Genomic DNA, 17,116 nt, shown 5'->3' on the forward strand with positions numbered 1-17,116 from the left:
TTGTAAATCCGAAGGTGAACGAATAACAAAGTTATTAGCTTATAAAAAAGGTAATCGACTCTGAATCACGCGAACAAGTCATGACCTGTCCGAATCTTTAACCACAATGTATCTACGTCACTAGAAATAATCCCCGCCTAGGACTGACTGCGAAAACTTAACTCTCTCCTCCCCAAACACTGTACTAGCTCGTTCGTGACGTGTGCAAGAGAAGCTGTGTTCTATGTAGTGAAACTAAGTCAGTCTTATTTTCACTACCAAAGGAAGAACTTCTGAGAAAAAAATGGTTACTATTTATTTTTCAAACGACACCAAAGGAGTATAAACCGAACGTTTTACTTTGCGCGCGTCATTTTACCTAAGATTGCTTCATCAATCTTGGCGCCTTTACTGCAGGATACATTAAACGTCTTTCCTTAAAAGATGTTGCAATACCAACTTTATTTGGACCTGTAAGCTCCACCGAATCACAACCTGTAAGTGTGACTCTTTATTTTTGTCTTTACTTAAAATTAAATTTGTGTGACGTTATCTCATGTCTGTGTTTAGCTAACGTTACCGTTATTTTTGGGGTTGTTACTGTTTGTTTACCTAACGTTAGCTATAAACTCGTTGCGCTAATGTAAGTGTTCAACCATATTAACTCGCAAAGTCTTTATTTCAAGAACTGCGTGGTGTACTATAGTTATAATAACATCTGAAGATACGAACAACGTACACTGTATGCCGTGATAACTAACTGTTACAAGAGAAGTGTCTAAAACAGTCCTTTTTCTTACTGGCATCTGTATAAGGATTAAAGAATGATTTGTCAGACTCGGGCTCGAACTGGTAAGGTAAAATCGACGCCATCTCTCTCTATACACTGTTAATATCCAACCACCTGCAAACCATAATACAGCAGTAATGATAGGCGGTCCATTTGCGACACATGCTGAACGCGTTTGACCAATCACAGCAGACTAGACCATTTGACCAATCACAGCAGACTAGACCATCTGACCAATCACAGCAGACTACACTATCTGACCAATCAGATCAGACTACGCTGGCGGAAAGGCGGAGATTACACAGATGAATCGCGGAACGAATCATTTGAGAGTCAGTCAAGAAGTAAGGTAATAAAAACTGATTATTATTACGAAATAATAGTATTTTTACATCATGTATGTACATAAACTTGTTGTCGGACACTCCATAAACCAAAATAAGCCCTTAAAAATATTGAGGAATGTACTCTTTAACGTAATATTATTCACTTTATCCGCGGAACAAGAGCTCGTTCTTTTGACAGCAGCAAGTGTTTAATACAAGGAAGGTTTGACAGAAATTTGGTTTTCCTTGATCTCTGTTTAGGTACGTTAAGCATTTTTCACGTTAAGCGTTTTAGAATGTCCTACATTTAGTTGTGAATGAAACCTTCCACACTGCTTGATCCACATCCGACATTTCTCCCCTTGGGTTTTAGGTTTCGGGAAGGGAAAAAATTCCACCACCCCGTCCAAACTTTTAGGATACTGGCTATCAGATTTACACAATCCATACGCACAACGCTTCGGCATGTTTCCCTCGCTCGAAAGCTTGACAGACCTCCCGCGCCTAGTTACGGTTGCTAAACCACGATTGGCCTGTGGCGGTTTTTGGGCGTGGCTTAGCGAAGGGTCAATTGTCCTTCTCCTCATGAATTGGGGTGGAAATTGGGTACATCATGTTGTGAGAGGTGAGAGTTTTGTGGTATGACAGGTGATTAGTGCAGAAACTCTTAATGTCCCAGGAAGGTCCTATAAATAAGATCTCGGATGGGAGAGGCTGCATCCATCTGAACATCTTTTCTGGCAAGAGATAGACCAAAACAAACATTCATAATCATTCATTTGCAAAAAAAAATGTAACATTGTTACAATATTAAGGTCAAGGGTTCAATTTGATTGTATAAATTGTCAGCACCAGGAGATGCCCCACAGATATGAGAAGCTCACCTGTCGTGTTGGTACTACATTAGCAGAGCTCTCATGGCTGATTTGCTAATGCGGTTTCGCTGTTTTCTTCTGCGTTTCGGTGGCTGTGGCGGAGGTCGGGGAGGTGTACGTGGAGGAGAACGCTGCAATGGAGGAGATATGGTTCCTGTTCGCAACAAAGGAATAAAAACAAATGAGTCAACCTTTTTAATTCTCAGCAAGTTCATAATGTGATGTGAGTTTTTCCATAGTGAACTGGCACCCAGTTTTGAATCAAAGCCCAAAAAGTATACAGACACGTATAAACATCTATTTTACAGTTCTATACATGTGCCTTCTGTAAACAGATCAATACCGTACATGTACATATAATAATAGGCATATACAGTATCCATAATAGTGGACATAATAGATTTGTAAGGATTCATAAGTGTTCGAAATTAATACAATTATATTTGAGCAGACACAGAAATCCCATTTCACACATTATAGAAGGGAAGTTAAACAATGACATCAGTGATTCAAGATGTCATGACTATAGGGAATAACTGATAAAGCCAAACAAAAAACAAATTCCTGTCCAGCTATGAAAAAAATCTTCATTCATCACCTGGAGGAATGAAAAAAGCACCACAGATGTGTGTAGATGTGTTTATATTCTACCTGTTTGTTGTGTGGTTGTGTGTTGTTTGTGGTGGAGCTGCTGTAGTTTCTCATCCTGTTCTCTTTTCGTTTGTTGAGCTTTGAGGTGATGTTTGTGTTTATCTTCATCTTCTAAAAGTTTGTGCAGTAACAGCAGGTCCTCCATCTCCTTGTCCTTTGCTTTTTGTTCTGGGCTCATCCCGTCATCTTCCCTCTCATCCTCTCTCTTCTCAACATCTGAAGTCGTATTGTTCACCTCAAGAGGCCGAAACAAATCTCCTTGATTTTGAATGGCTTTCTCTGCGGATTCAGAGACAAGCTGATCCATCTGATTGGTCCCTGCAAAGTTGGCATTGTGTCTTTGTAACGGATCGACTTCTTTACTTCCTGTGTGATTGATTTCGTGTTTGAGATTTGACTGATGACTAAAAGTTTTATTTGTCAGTTCCGTCAGCGTAATCTTATATTCCGTTGTCCGATTGGTTGTACTTTGGTTGGCATTGTTTTGTGTCTCAAACAGTGCATTTGATCGCTCTCTTTCAACAGCCTTTGTAAAATTGTTCAGAGAATCGACGTCCTCAATTTCTGAATTCTCTGTGTGATTCGGTAACGCACCCGTCACCCCCGTGTCATTTGTGTTGCCATGATGTCTCTGTGCATCAGGGTAATGGTGATGACCTTTGCCCCCGCCATACTGCGTCACGTTCAGACCCCAGCCGTCACGGCCTGTGTGGAGCTTGATATCCCCAGAAGGTAGAAAAGCTTCTGGTGGTCCTGATTCATGGAGCCTCTCTTTTGGTATCCAGCTGTGGCTGAGCAGGTCCTCCAAGCTGAGCCTCTGGTTGGGTTTGAATTCGTCCCTATGGTGGAGCTCAACTTTAGAGCGAGATTTTCCTGAACGATCGCGCGGTTCCTGTTTGTTGGTGGAAGACTTCTTGCGCTGGGTGGGGCGAGGAACCGGCTGACAGCGGCACTCTACGTGATCGAGGACAGAGACGACAGCCTTGTCATAGAGCGGCCGCTTGTTCACGTATTGTATCTTCATCACCTGAGAGCCAAAAGAGCGTACTGTGATATTTGATTTGGCTTTTCATCAAAGGACAGAACCAGAAGGTGTGTGTGTGTGTGTGTGTGTGTGTGCGTGAGTGTATACCTGAAGATATCGCGTGTGTGTGAGTACAGGAACGCAGTGCAAACTTTTGGTATTACAGCAGCCTGAACACCTCTGGACTTCCACACACGGAGGCCACAACAGGAAATTTGCATTACTACGGTCCAACATGGAGCGTGTGACCTCAATGACCTCCGTCCTGACCTTACAGACGGCTTGCTGAGCTGGCTGAGCATCTGCAGACAAACACACATACACGTCTGTAATGACTTGCATAAAAACAATAACACTATGTTAACTCATTTAAACATCTCCTTCTTTGGTCTCTCCACCTGTCTGTTTTTTTCGGTTTTAATTTCTGTGTTGTATTTCAGGACAAAAACCTGCATCGTTCCATCATTCTATCAAACACAGCCTGGTATAAGCTGGCTATTATTGTGCTAAAATAACTTGATTTATAATGAATTAATATTTATAGTCCTTGCCATGATTTTCATTGCAAACACTCCTCGTCCCATTAAATTAGAATTATTTTATGTTTTGCCTTGTTTACAAAACTGTCATTTGCCTTTTTATTTATTCATTTAAAGAGAATTGCCGAGTGTGTGTTTTCTTGAAAGTGATATAACAGCTTGTGCGTCTCTCAGGATGGGTGACAGAAAGATACATTTGAGATCATTATTTGTGAGATAAAATATGACAGTCATACTTCTGACAGCTTGTTTCTGCCAAAAAGTAATTGCTCGACATTGGGAGTTGATAAATCACTGCAGTGTTTCATGTAGAATAAAACTGATGTTTTTACAGTCTCAAAAGGTTAAAAATAATAAAACGTAAAACGAATCACTGTAAAGACGAACACAGATGGACTAATAAGCAAGAAAAGAGAATGAATTTACTCCAACTAACCGAGACTCCGTGGCAGACGGTTACTGCTGTCATTGTAACTGTGATCATCTGGCTCAACCTCTGGAGAGCAAATTGAATGAAAGTTAACATTCAAAGTGCAATATAATACTGATATCACATCAATTATTTGCACATGTCATTATAATTGTCAACATTTTCTTAAAAAACATTTTGAACAATTTGTGAAATTTTGCCATGTTTGAATCTATTTTTTGACATTGGCAGAAAAATCAGCACAGAAAAGGTCTATGAGACAATCTTAAGTTACAGCATTGCACACAAAGATTTAGAGTGCCATGCAGATGTTTTCTAACAGCTGAAGACAATTTAAGCTCTTACTAAGAGATATTTGGTTCATTATATCTGAAGCGTCAGCAAGATATAAACTGTTTAATGTGGCAAACAAAAAAGATTGAGTAATAAGACTTGAGTAAAGTCCATGTGAATCATTTGAGACATTCATGAGATTCAATTCATGTGACTGTGTATGAGTGAAATTTACCTATGGACAATAGAAACTGCAAATCCTGCATAGACGACACAGATCCACTCTTTACCAGATCAACCACAGCGGCCGGGAGAGGATCGCCCTGTCAGAGAGAGAAAGACAGACATCCGAAACTCATCAGTCTGAAATATATTTGTCTTTTGCTTGCCTCCAGTAAATGTGTGTGTGTGTAACAGAGGAACAGAGTGCTATGGATGCTGGTTTGTCTCAGGGTGTCAATGCGGGTCTTGGGGACACAATAGGTCCGTTCATATGGCGTGTCCAGGCGTGGGCCACTGACCCTCTTCTCATCTGGCAGCATTTACGCGGGACGCAGGAAGGAGGGCAGAGAGGAAGTGGGGGATGGAGAGATGGAGCAGAAGAGGTGGAAAGAGGAAAGGTGAGCTTGAGGAGGAGAGAGATGGATAAGGGAGGCTGTCGATGGATTGGAATTTTGATAAGGGAAATGTATAACAATACTGGCCAGTGATTTAGAGAATTTCACATTTGGAAAATGCACTTAGAAATTTGGAAAGCTTAAGATTTTGTGATCAAGTTTTGTTCGAATTAATAAATGTCCTAAATTTGTGGGTTTCCCATTTTTATTTTTTGCAGTCATCTCCGTCCCATTGTCAAACTCACTGTCACTGCCAATATCGTAGCATGGTTTCATGTAGATCTAGTCCACATCAACACATAAATAAGCAGGTTGGATGAAATTTTGTCATAGTAATCCTGTCCAATCAGTACAGAATGAAAACACACATGCTTGTGGAAATATGCATGCACACATACACACACACACACACGCACACACTGAACTAAATTGCTTTATGGCTACCTAATGTAAATATACAGCATCACACTTAAACAACAAAACACAACAGAACACACACACACACACACACCAGATGACATTCAGACAAATCTGAATTGTACTTTTCCTTTCCTGTAAATAAAAAACATACTATAATATTATCCTACGCAAAACACTTGCAGTTTATCTCAGTATAATCTACACACATTGATGTGACTGGTGTGGGAGAGTTTTGTGTAGTTGTAACGAGCTTGTTTCTGTTGATCACCAGTGCTGAACCACCCTAACCTAAACTGGGTGCTCCCAATATCACAGGCCCAGAGGATTCTGGGATTGTGGAGGAGTGGTGGAATGCATGGCCTATGTTGGGGAGTAATGATACATAATTACACATCTGCTGACAATGCACTCATACACGTATACGTCTATATTATCTGCTAACGCATGCAAATATGCACAGCCATCAGTTTGCACAGCTGCAAGAAATAATACATGGTTTAATGTTTTATTATCTGTAACATCTGAAAACATATAATCAAGTGAATTTGACTTATATCTATTTTTACCCGGTGGGATTTTTTCTTCCAAATCACATCCCGTGAAGAGATGAAAAGTGATGATCTTACAAGGGGAACTCCCAAAAAAGAGAGGGCTCACAGCGCTTTAAAATGGGTTTGATGTTGCATTTCCAACAAGAAATTAAATTTTAAGCATAACGATTTCCATTAAACACTTCCTCCCATAAATTCCAGTTTGCTTCCATGCACAGGATATGGTATTTTTTCTTTGAGATTGCATGAGTTGAAAGTAAATTAAGTGATTTATTTGTTTGCACACACAAGAAATGCATTTTATACTCAATCCCACTCATGATCCTATTTATGACCCCATCCCAGTGTATATCAGGCTATTGCCAGAGAAACACCCTGAACAGGTGGCCAATCCATCACAGGGCTATTCCACAAACAATAAATAAATCCTTTGCACATTTACCCATTTTCTCTAATGACATATTTAATTGAATAAAGACCCTCTACTAAAAAAATTCAGACCTTCTATGATAAGTCTCGCTCTATGACCTTAAGTATATGGAGGGGTCACAGACATGTCGTATTGTGATTAAGGGCCTCATGCAATAACACAACTGTTGTGGTCATCGGAAGGGCAAATGCATGCAGATCTCTGGTCCTCAATGTCAACAACTTTGCTCTAATGAGGATTATGCCTTGACAACTCGTGAATGTCTTGGACCTTTCAGGAACATGTATTCTTGAGTTATTAAATACTTGACATGCACAGTACAAATTCTAATGGTTTTTATTATGAACCATTAGCTACTATTCTTTTGTGAAAATGAACCATAGAAAAACCATCGGAAAATGATTTTGTGTTGTGTATTTTGGGCCTATACGATAACATTTCACCCTTAGATTCCCCAACACCAATAACGTCCCAAAGAGATTTTCCATTAAAACCAACATTAACCATTAAGGAGAGAAAACCCATAAATACTCAACAAATGAAAATAAGATCATAACAATAAAAACAAAAACTCTCGTGCACTGTTGAAGATTTAAAAGAATGCAACAAAACCCAACTACAAAACTTTCCAGGACAACAGGTTCATATCATATGCATTCTCTCACCTCCGCACTGCCGAACCGCAGACACGCCGCCGCCAGCACCGCGAGAAGAAGCGGGATCCGCGATCTCATCTTGCTGCCGTGCCGCTGCGGGGCTCCGCGGGACAGCGCGCATCGAGAGAGACGCGCACGCACGAGACGCTCAGCACCGGGCGCGCGGGACAGCGGCTCTCGAGCAAATACCAGGTTAATGAAACAGCAGTTCTGAGCCCCTCAGCGGCTGCGGAGGCTTGACATTCCTCTCAGTGCGCAAACATTCAGATTGCCCTCCACGGCAGAATGAGTCTCTTTTCTGTGGCCCATTTGAAGTCCTTTGAAAAGCAGTTTGCGGATTAACGCGAAGAGAGTTTTCCCAGCACAGCCCCAAAATCCTACAGTTTGTGATTAAATTAATGTACGAATCGATTTACATAGTCCAGGCCATTAAAGACTTCACTTTTTTAATATGCGACATCAAAAGGTAGGCTACAGAGGAAAACCTGGTCAAGTGTGGCCACACGCATTTAAGTTTTATAAGCGAAAAGGTGGTTTTAAAAGTCTCCTAAATAGTGATGCATGTGCTCCTTTGTGTTGTACAAAATCTTCACTGACTCCACATCACCCTCGACAAAATATAAAAACAGTTATATCTAAAAAAAAAAAAAGTATTTCCAATCCAAGATTGTCCGTGCGTAATACAAGAGAGATGTATTATATAACAGTCCTTTAGTTTCCTTATCAATATCCAGCGCGTGCACGGCCGCGCGCGAGCTGTCTGTGTTGCCTTGATTATGAGACTCAGACTCGAGGAGGATTTCCAACGGACTCTTATCTTACCCTCCCCTTAGAGGCAGGGCTGCCAGTGCCTTCAATTGTGAAAGAGGGTGGATGGAAGAAGGGTGAAGAGATGAAGGCCTGCCATGCTTGGGAACGCAGTTTAGTACCTTGCTGAAAAGGAGCATGCTCACCTATCTGACCAATCACAGCAAAGAAGATATATAATATATAAACCACTGTCAGTGAGGTTGAGCCCACCCTGGAAGGCAAATCTAATCTGTTGTTCTATTTAAGAATTCCCTTAACTTGCAAACTACTGAATTTGCATTTGTTAGGCTGATACCTATACATTGTTTGTTAAAGGATATAGACTACACAAATTAAAAGCTGTCATCATTCACTTACCTCTATATTGTATCTTCAGTGGAAAATATAAGAACTCGTTTTGCAATACAGCAAAAGGACAAACCCATGCTGGCGAAAACATAAAAGTACAGTATAGCCCATACATGTGTTATGTAAGATTTTCACTTAATATCTTTGTGCAGCCATAGATCAAATCATACTGAATTAAAACCATTACATGATATGAATAGGTTTGCATGATGGTTCCAGACATTACTATGTTTTCTTAACAATACGCCCAGGGCGATGGAATCAAAAGGTGTGTCTAAATACCAAAATTCTTTCGGGCTATTTTAAATCTTATGAACTGTCATATTTGCACAATGTGTCCATGTGAAATATCAGCACCTACAACTAAGACAGCAAAAGCAGTTACATAACACATATTAAAGCAAAGAACTCTGTCATATAGAGTAAATCTATAAACTCACAGTTTATTATTTCTCTCCAGTAAAGTGGAATCAAAAGAAATTTAAAAAGAAAATCAGTTTCTCGATATACAACATGAGGCGAGGATCTTGAAGATGTGATGCTTTGGTGTGGATTCCTGAAACACACATTTTACATGCATTTATTTAAACAAATATAAAAAAATTCAAAGTAAATGTTGAAAAGACATTTTCAAGTGTTCATTTTCAAGTGACTCATGGATATTGAGACAATAAACTGTTGCAATGTTTTAAATAACTTTGTTAACCAAAAGAGTACTTGTATCATCTCTGCTATTGTTTATTTGAAAACATCTCATCTTAAAGGAAATTAATGGAGCGCTGTATAGCTGTTGCACATCATGTATCTAAGTCCATTTCGCTAGAAAAATGTGTGGGCAGCTGCCAATGGCCCCAGACAAAAGAGCCCTGTGGTCAGATAACACGATGAGCGCTGTGTGCCGTATAGCCACAAAGAATGATCACTGACACGTGTGTGTGTGTGTGTGTGTGTGTGTGTGTGTGTGTGTGTGTGTGTGTGTGCAGATATGATCTGTCTTATTAGGAAAAGGACATGTCAAGAGGTCGAGTGTGAACAAGGCTGTTCGGGCAACTAATCCAATTTTTTATTTATCACTCTTTCTGTCTCTTTGTCTGCTCGTATTCTCGTCCTGTCTCTTTCAAATGGCTGAATAAAATGTTCATTATTTTACTCTCAATTCATCTTGCTTTGTAACTCCCACACTCAGTTTTATTTCTTTTTTCCAGTTTCCTCTCGGGTTCCTCTGACCTCCATCTTTTCATCTTTGTGATGTTCCTCAGATTCTTTCATCTGTAATATCTATGCATTCATGTCTGTGCATTTTGTTTTTTGTTTTATCTAAGTCAAATAGTGATACTTAACATTAATGTGGAGTCAATTTGGATCGGGTATTGGCTGAGATTATTTGTAACAATTGTGATCACTGTGATTTGAGCTCTGTACTGCTGTGATGTCATAACCGTTAGCTCCTGGACAGGAAGCGGTACAAAACAGCAGTGGACCGGATAAAGAGCCGAGAGGAACGCCATTGTTTAGCGCCACAGAGCCATTACAGCACAAACACAGCTGTTGGGATTCATGGGTGTGTTCACTCGGGTTGAGAGTGTGGCAGATCAATTATCAATGGAGCTCAGGCTAGTGCACTAAACATCATGTACAAAAATGACATGAATGGGTGTTTACAAGGTGTACAATGTCCCTTGGTTTCCTGCATGTTTTTTTTTATTTTCTTGTTGAAGTAATCAGTTATGACAAACGGTTACTCCTCTGCATTGGACTTTTGCTGCATAGCGTTTTGAATGGGCCAATTGTCATATTCTCTAGTGTGATTAAGGGAATTTTTGAATTACTCATTGATTTGTTCTCATCAAACAACATGTTATTGGTGTCCTCTTCCATTGGTGACTGTTTCCATGTGCTCTTCTCAAACCAGCTCTCACAAACATTTTCCATAACGGCAAACTCACTACATTGGTGCAATGCCAATTAAGTCTTTCAACATTCAAACATTGAAGTTGCAAAGATACAGCTTCTCATAAGAGCAACACTAATATCAAAACCTAGAAAACAGACAAATACAAATAAATAGTAATACTTCTGGTTATTGAGTTAAAGTTAAGATGATTTATAAACAAGATTTCCTGTCCTCTCGCCTTGTGTGCCATCTTAAGGAACCTTTCCTCACTGATGTCACAATGCATTCTGGTATTGTCCACAAAGGGACATAAGCATATTTTTTTACACAATAATATGTTGGTTACTAGAATCACTTGTTTCTGCAAAGCTCATGAGACTCAACCGCTGGCTGAAAAATTCTTCCTCGCTTACATGGATGGGAAAGAAACTAAAACAAACCAAACATGGTATCAACTGTGGATTACCATCTTCAAAAGCACGACCACAAATTAGTAATTCCATAAAATCTGAATTGTACACAGATATTTAGTTTGCTGGATGTTTTTAGATTCATTTGGGAACAATGTTTGAAAAGTGACTCACTCGTGCCATACAGGCTTAGAGCCAAGAAACCTTTGACCTTTTCCGAGTCTCTTAAAAGATCTCAAATATTTTAGTGACTGCAGTTCACATTCAACCACAGATAAAGCTTCCTCTGTCTGCAAAGGAATCATCTCCACGACACGCTGTATGAAACATTACAAACTCTACCAGTTTGCCTGTTTGAGTGTTCAGCAATAACTATTGCTGCATGTCTTTTATTTAGGGAAAGCATCTTCAGTGTCTTTTATAAGCATATGTGTGGCTGTAGACGTGTGGAGGGATGTTTTTATGTGAGTGTTTGAAGATATTTATTGGCATATGATGTGAGCATCAAGTGTTATCAAGTGTCGAGCTATACTGTAAGTTTGTGGAGAAAGAGTTTTTAAGAAGAAACTGCACAACTGCGTGGGTCATAAAGCTGTTGTTCAGTTATGATTGATGGCAGCAGGTTTTTTGATGTAGTTGGTGAGCCTGCAGGTGTCTCAATGGAACGACGGTACGGTTTGGATATTCTGTGTGATTTCAGGCCTGTGTGTGTTAACTCTGGGAAAATCCCCTGACAAAAAAATGCCTCCCTCGCTGTTCCTCCCACAATGCCAGCCAAGGAGACAAAAAAATGCATTTTTTCACAGACACACACACACTAACTGAAGCTGGTTTTACAAAGCTGAGTAAACAAAGATTTTGTATACTGTTCGCCATAATTAAAAGGATAGTGGTAAACTATAAGAAGATATGCAAGATGTTTAGTCAAGGGCACAAGTATAAATTGTTGGTGTTCCAGCCACATCCTGACAGAAACATCACATATGTGACCCTGGACAACAAAACCAGTCTTATGGGTCAGTTTTTCGAAATTGAGATTTTTACATAATCTGAAAGCTGAATAAATAAACTTTCTATAGATATATGAGTTGTTAAAATAGGACAATATCTGGCTGAGATACAACAGTTTAAAACTCAGGAATCTTAGAGAGCAAAAAAATCTAAATATTGAGAAAATCGCCTTTGAAGTTGTTAATCAGGGGCACTGTGGCAGACCATCCACTCACAAAAATAAAGTTTTTATATATTTAAGGTAGGAAATTTACAAAATATCTTCATGGAACATGATCTTTACTTAATATCCTAATGATTTTTGGCATAAAAGAAAAAACGATAATTTTGACCCACACAATGTATTTTTGTCTTTTACTAAAAATGTTCCCGTGCTACTTAAGACTGGTTTTGTGATCCAGGGTCACATATTTGTTTCCAAACAATTGTATGAGTGAATGTGTTTGTGAGCCTCCATTAGTTTTGGCTCACTCTGTGGCAGCACGTGTGTCTGGTATTGAATAAGATGAGAGATGACAAGCTGTTTTCCTCTCTTTCTGTCAGCAGCTCTGTTTCTACCGTGTCTTGGGTTCCGGTAATGTGAAGAATGTGGCTTTATCTCCCCGTGAAATGAGAAATGATTTGACCGCAGTAATGGAGAAGCTCACTGACTAATATTCCTAAAAGCCAAGCCAAATGCTGAGCTCCTCAGACCCCTGTTTTTGGCTACAAATTGATGCCAGTGAATTACACTGCCTAACACTTCGACATCTTAACACTTCTCAGACTCTTATTGTTTTCTTTTGAGTTTCCTAAGGTAATATACTGTATTTTATATTTTCTCCATCGAAAATCATCGAAAATAATAAGCTACTACAATAATCATACACTTTTAAAAAATGGGCGCCAGAAATAAACCGTTTTTTTCCTGTAAAATTACACGTTTTCCTGTTTTTCTTTAATTATAGTTTAAATTATTTTAATTAATAAAAAATGTAATCTATATTTTTAATAATTCATTTGCTTTACATTTTCTGAAGAAAATGCTTTTCCATATGAGACTCGGTACCTGTAACACTCTCCACCTGCCCATTCTCTACCGGACTCCAATTCCCACAATTCCCTGCACGCACACCTGACATTGTTGATTTCACCCGCACCTGTTTCCCATTTCACTTATTTTCTGGACACTATTTAGTTCCCCTTCTGCCGCTGTTTATGTTCGGTTATTATTTGTCGTTTGTTGCACGAGTTTCTGTGACCCCTTGGATTAACGGTGATTCCTGTTTCCGTTGGGATTGTACCCTGCCTGTTTTTTTACCTGTTTTACGAAGGAGTCTGTTATCCTGTGGATTTACGTTTTGTTTTTTGACTGCATCTCGATTTATTTGGATTTATTAAACCTGATAACCTTACCTGAGGTGGTGACATCCTTCTGTTCCCGAGAAGCATGTGACAGAACCACAATATCAGTGTGTTTTTTACTGTATGGGCTATATGGGCTATATTTAGAACAACTTTCTAAATTTACGAACATGCTTTAATGACTTTTTCCTAAGCAAGCACCACTAATAAATTAACTAAATAAGAAAAGCATACAAATTTCCAGTTTATAACTCGGTTCTATCAGAACCACTACTGTCAAAGATTTAAACAATAGCAATATTTAAGGTTGGCGGAATGAAACTGTTCTGGGCAAATTCTCCGCCTGTCCATGCAGCCTTGCGTGAACAGAACAGGAGTGCAGCAATTATAGTATCCCCCACCTGGGGAACCAGAACAGTTATTTAAGCAAAATTATTACACGATAGTGATATGCAAAATGAATACACTAAAAGTATATGACTTCGAAGAGAATTCATAACTGTCAGAAGGGAAGAGAAATGCATCCAGGATAAAATGAAAGGTGATGCAGTCGGATGAGGAGGAGGAGTTGGGGAAGGGGGTGGGTTTTGAGCGTGGCATGGCTGAACAGCTGTATAGGAGCTTTAAGAAGTCAGAATAATTAAATAGGACACTGTCTAGTTTGTGTTGTATCACTATTGGTTGACACTGATTAGCTGCACCTGATGAGATCGGCTGAGCAAGCTTGACTAATGTGGTCTGCTAGAACTGACGCTATACGCTTGATATTTGTCCAGAATACTATTGCAGGCAGTGCTGTCTTTATTTAAAGCTGTCTAGGTCGACCCAGTTACAGTGTATTGTTGTGCGTTTCCCCCTATTGTGACGTGGATACAATTGAATGCTCGGCTGACACAATGCAAACCATTTCAAACTATATTCTGAAAAACATTGTGTGCGTGCGTCTCAACCATCTCAAATGGCCAATAATCTCTTGTGGAAACCATTTGAACCTTGCTTAAACTAATTTTCCTGTCCATCTCCCTTTCAAACTTTGTCTGTGGAGATAAATGATATAAATGACCACCAGACACATGACGTTTACCTGCCTATGCTTCGTGACCTTTGCCCTTGTTTATCCTCAACTACTTTGCTGCTGAATTACGATGTGTATCTGGTTTGAGTGTTTCCTTCATCCATGTGTGTGTGTAAGTGGGAGGGGGACTTCCACACTGTTTGGTATTAATATCTTGATGCATCCATGCCTGCTGGGTTACTCCTCTGTCAGGAAACACATGACCTCAGCACACCTTCTACTCTGATGTATACTGTAAACATACACACAATGCCTAAAGCTCTTCCATAGCCAGTGAATTCAAGATTTGACTGCTGTCTGACTGACGTGTAAGGCAAATATAATGTCGATTTTACGTGCTGTTTAGGGATTGACTTAGAGATATATTGTACCGCAATAATAGTGGAGCATGTGTCAGCTCAGCCAATCAGAGTAGTGCTTTCTTACATGCATTGGATGTGACGCTCAGAATCTAGAAAGCTAACCTTAACTGGACTGTAGAGGGTATATGATGTGCCCTCAGAGACACCAATAGCTGTCAACATGAACCTCTCTGCAAGACAATCCAAAACAGATCTAAAGTGTATATCTGAATGTACTACCGGATAGAGTGACTTACAGGTGCGTACAGTACCTCACTGTTGTATTTCCTCTTAGACGTCATGTCCCGCTCTTCATTCTGCCCTTCCTGTTTGCACAACAACTTCCTGTGACCTGGACCTCTCTTCTGTATGGCAGCACGTTCTTGTGTGCGTTATCAGTCAGCTTGTCAATGTGATCAGAGGCAAACGCATATGTGGTACATCCATTTAGAATCTGAAATAGAAAAAAATGTGAGGATGTTCCAGAAAACGGCTTCAGTGAAGTTTATAGTAATGCCATAGAATTGTTTTTAACCCATTTAGCTATTGGGTTTAAAAGTAACCTATATATACTGGGTTAAAACAACCCATGATGGTTAATTTAAACAAATGGTTGGGTTTGTCCATATTTTATTCAACCAAAAGATGCTTTATGATGCCACAGAAGAACATTTTTTGGCTGAATCGTTCCTAAAAGAACCTAACACATGCAAAGGGTTGTTATAAGAAATGGTTCTTATAAGAAACTTTAAATGAGAGGCTATGTTTCCTGGTAAAGCCTAAGATCAGCAGATTCTGTAGCCATCTTTAAGAATCGTCTGAAAACACATCTCTTCCGTCAACACCTGGCTGATCAGTTCTGACTTCTATCTCTTTTCTACACACACACACAAAAAAACTTAGCTCTGTATACTGTGGTAGGCTATATGAGACCAGTTTTCTTTTATTGCTTTTTGTTGTTCCAATTGCTTCCATTGTTTCCCTCATCTGTAAGTCGCTTTGCATAAAAGCGTCTGCTAAATGACTAAATGTATATGTAAGTCCACAAGCTTGACCAAGACTACCCAGTTCAAACCTAGATTTGTGCTGGTTTGTTCTAATCTTTTTAGTCGTAGACTCAGAGTTGGAGAGATTGATAAGAAGTATACAGATTTATTGGAGAAATGCAGCATAGACTGGAGTTAACTGGCATCAGGGCAGGGCTCTCTTGCTTTTCCTCTGTGGTCTTATACTGATTTGCTCTCATACACAAAGCAAATTGTATGTGAAACAATGCAAGCTGTCTGACCGTCTCAGGGAGGTGGGCAGAGAAGCCTTGACTGGCCCAGTTTAGACTGACACGACCCGAGATGGCCAGACAATAGCATGTAATACAGCAAAATGCAGCACAATGTAGTGTAAATCACAATCTCCAGACATCTTGGATATTGGCCCAAAAAACAATTCCAAATTTGTGCGAAGAGAAGAAATTCACCATGACCTCAGGGTTTGATTTTTGTTTGCCTGTTAAATTGACTTTTTCACTCTCTGAACTACAAGAAAGAAAATGTAATTTAATTATATTTTTGCATTCTTAAAAATCACTTTTGGTTGCAGACGTTAAGCACATGTGAACACACTTTATGATATGCACTGTAAAAAACATTTTTTTAACAAGTTTTACTGTTTTATTAACATCATTTTCCTGTATTTTAGAAATACAGTCAAAAAACGTATGTAAGAAAAACATGTTACTTTACGTGGAAATGTTTTATTTTTATGGTGTAATTCTGGCGTCCCAGCTGCCGGAAAATTTACGTATTTTATGGGATTTTTTTACAGTGTATTTTTTAAATATGGTCAAGTACAGAAAAAGACTGCAAATTTACAAGAAAAACTGAGAAAACCATGTAATTTTCAGGAATTTTCAGGAATTTTTTGGAATATTTCTTGCACCCCATTTTTACAGGATTTTTTTTACAGTGTTTCTTTTAAAGGGGTGGTGCCACAGTGTTTCATGCATTCTGACTTGTTTAAAATGTTAAACGTGCTGGCTTCTCATGCTTGACATGGTCAACTTGTCAACTTGTTGGACATATGATGTAGTTTTTCTGTGCTCGATACACTCCCCCAGCGTTCGTATAGGTTTCGGAAAGTTTTTTTCGAACATGAAATTCCCTTACGTAACAACTTATCTTAGTACCTTATTGGACAATTCTCCCGGAAAAGCATGCCCACACATCAACCAGCGAGAGCAAAATTGAAGTGCACGCCCACGTGTCAACCAGTGAGAGCGGGAGAGAGAGATCACTGCATTCGGATTTGGAGATCGTTTGAAACTGA

General features: G+C 39.3%; 1 protein-coding gene across 1 annotated transcript; it reads right to left on the bottom strand.

The window, feature by feature from the left end:
• Window positions 1-1,979: 1,979 nt before the first annotated feature.
• Window positions 1,980-8,409, bottom strand: pdgfbb (platelet-derived growth factor beta polypeptide b). Its single transcript, XM_057347236.1, has 6 exons — window positions 7,571-8,409; window positions 5,123-5,210; window positions 4,621-4,680; window positions 3,754-3,947; window positions 2,622-3,648; window positions 1,980-2,124 (listed from the first exon to the last, which is right to left on the bottom strand). The coding sequence occupies exons 1-6, from the start codon at window positions 7,637-7,639 to the stop codon at window positions 1,994-1,996; spliced, it is 1,569 nt and encodes a 522-aa protein (XP_057203219.1). The 5' UTR covers window positions 7,640-8,409; the 3' UTR covers window positions 1,980-1,993.
• Between the last annotated feature and the right edge of the window lie 8,707 nt (window positions 8,410-17,116).

The sequence above is a fragment of the Triplophysa rosa genome, linkage group LG11 (genome assembly GCF_024868665.1).
Source record: "Triplophysa rosa linkage group LG11, Trosa_1v2, whole genome shotgun sequence".
NCBI lineage: Eukaryota > Metazoa > Chordata > Actinopteri > Cypriniformes > Nemacheilidae > Triplophysa > Triplophysa rosa.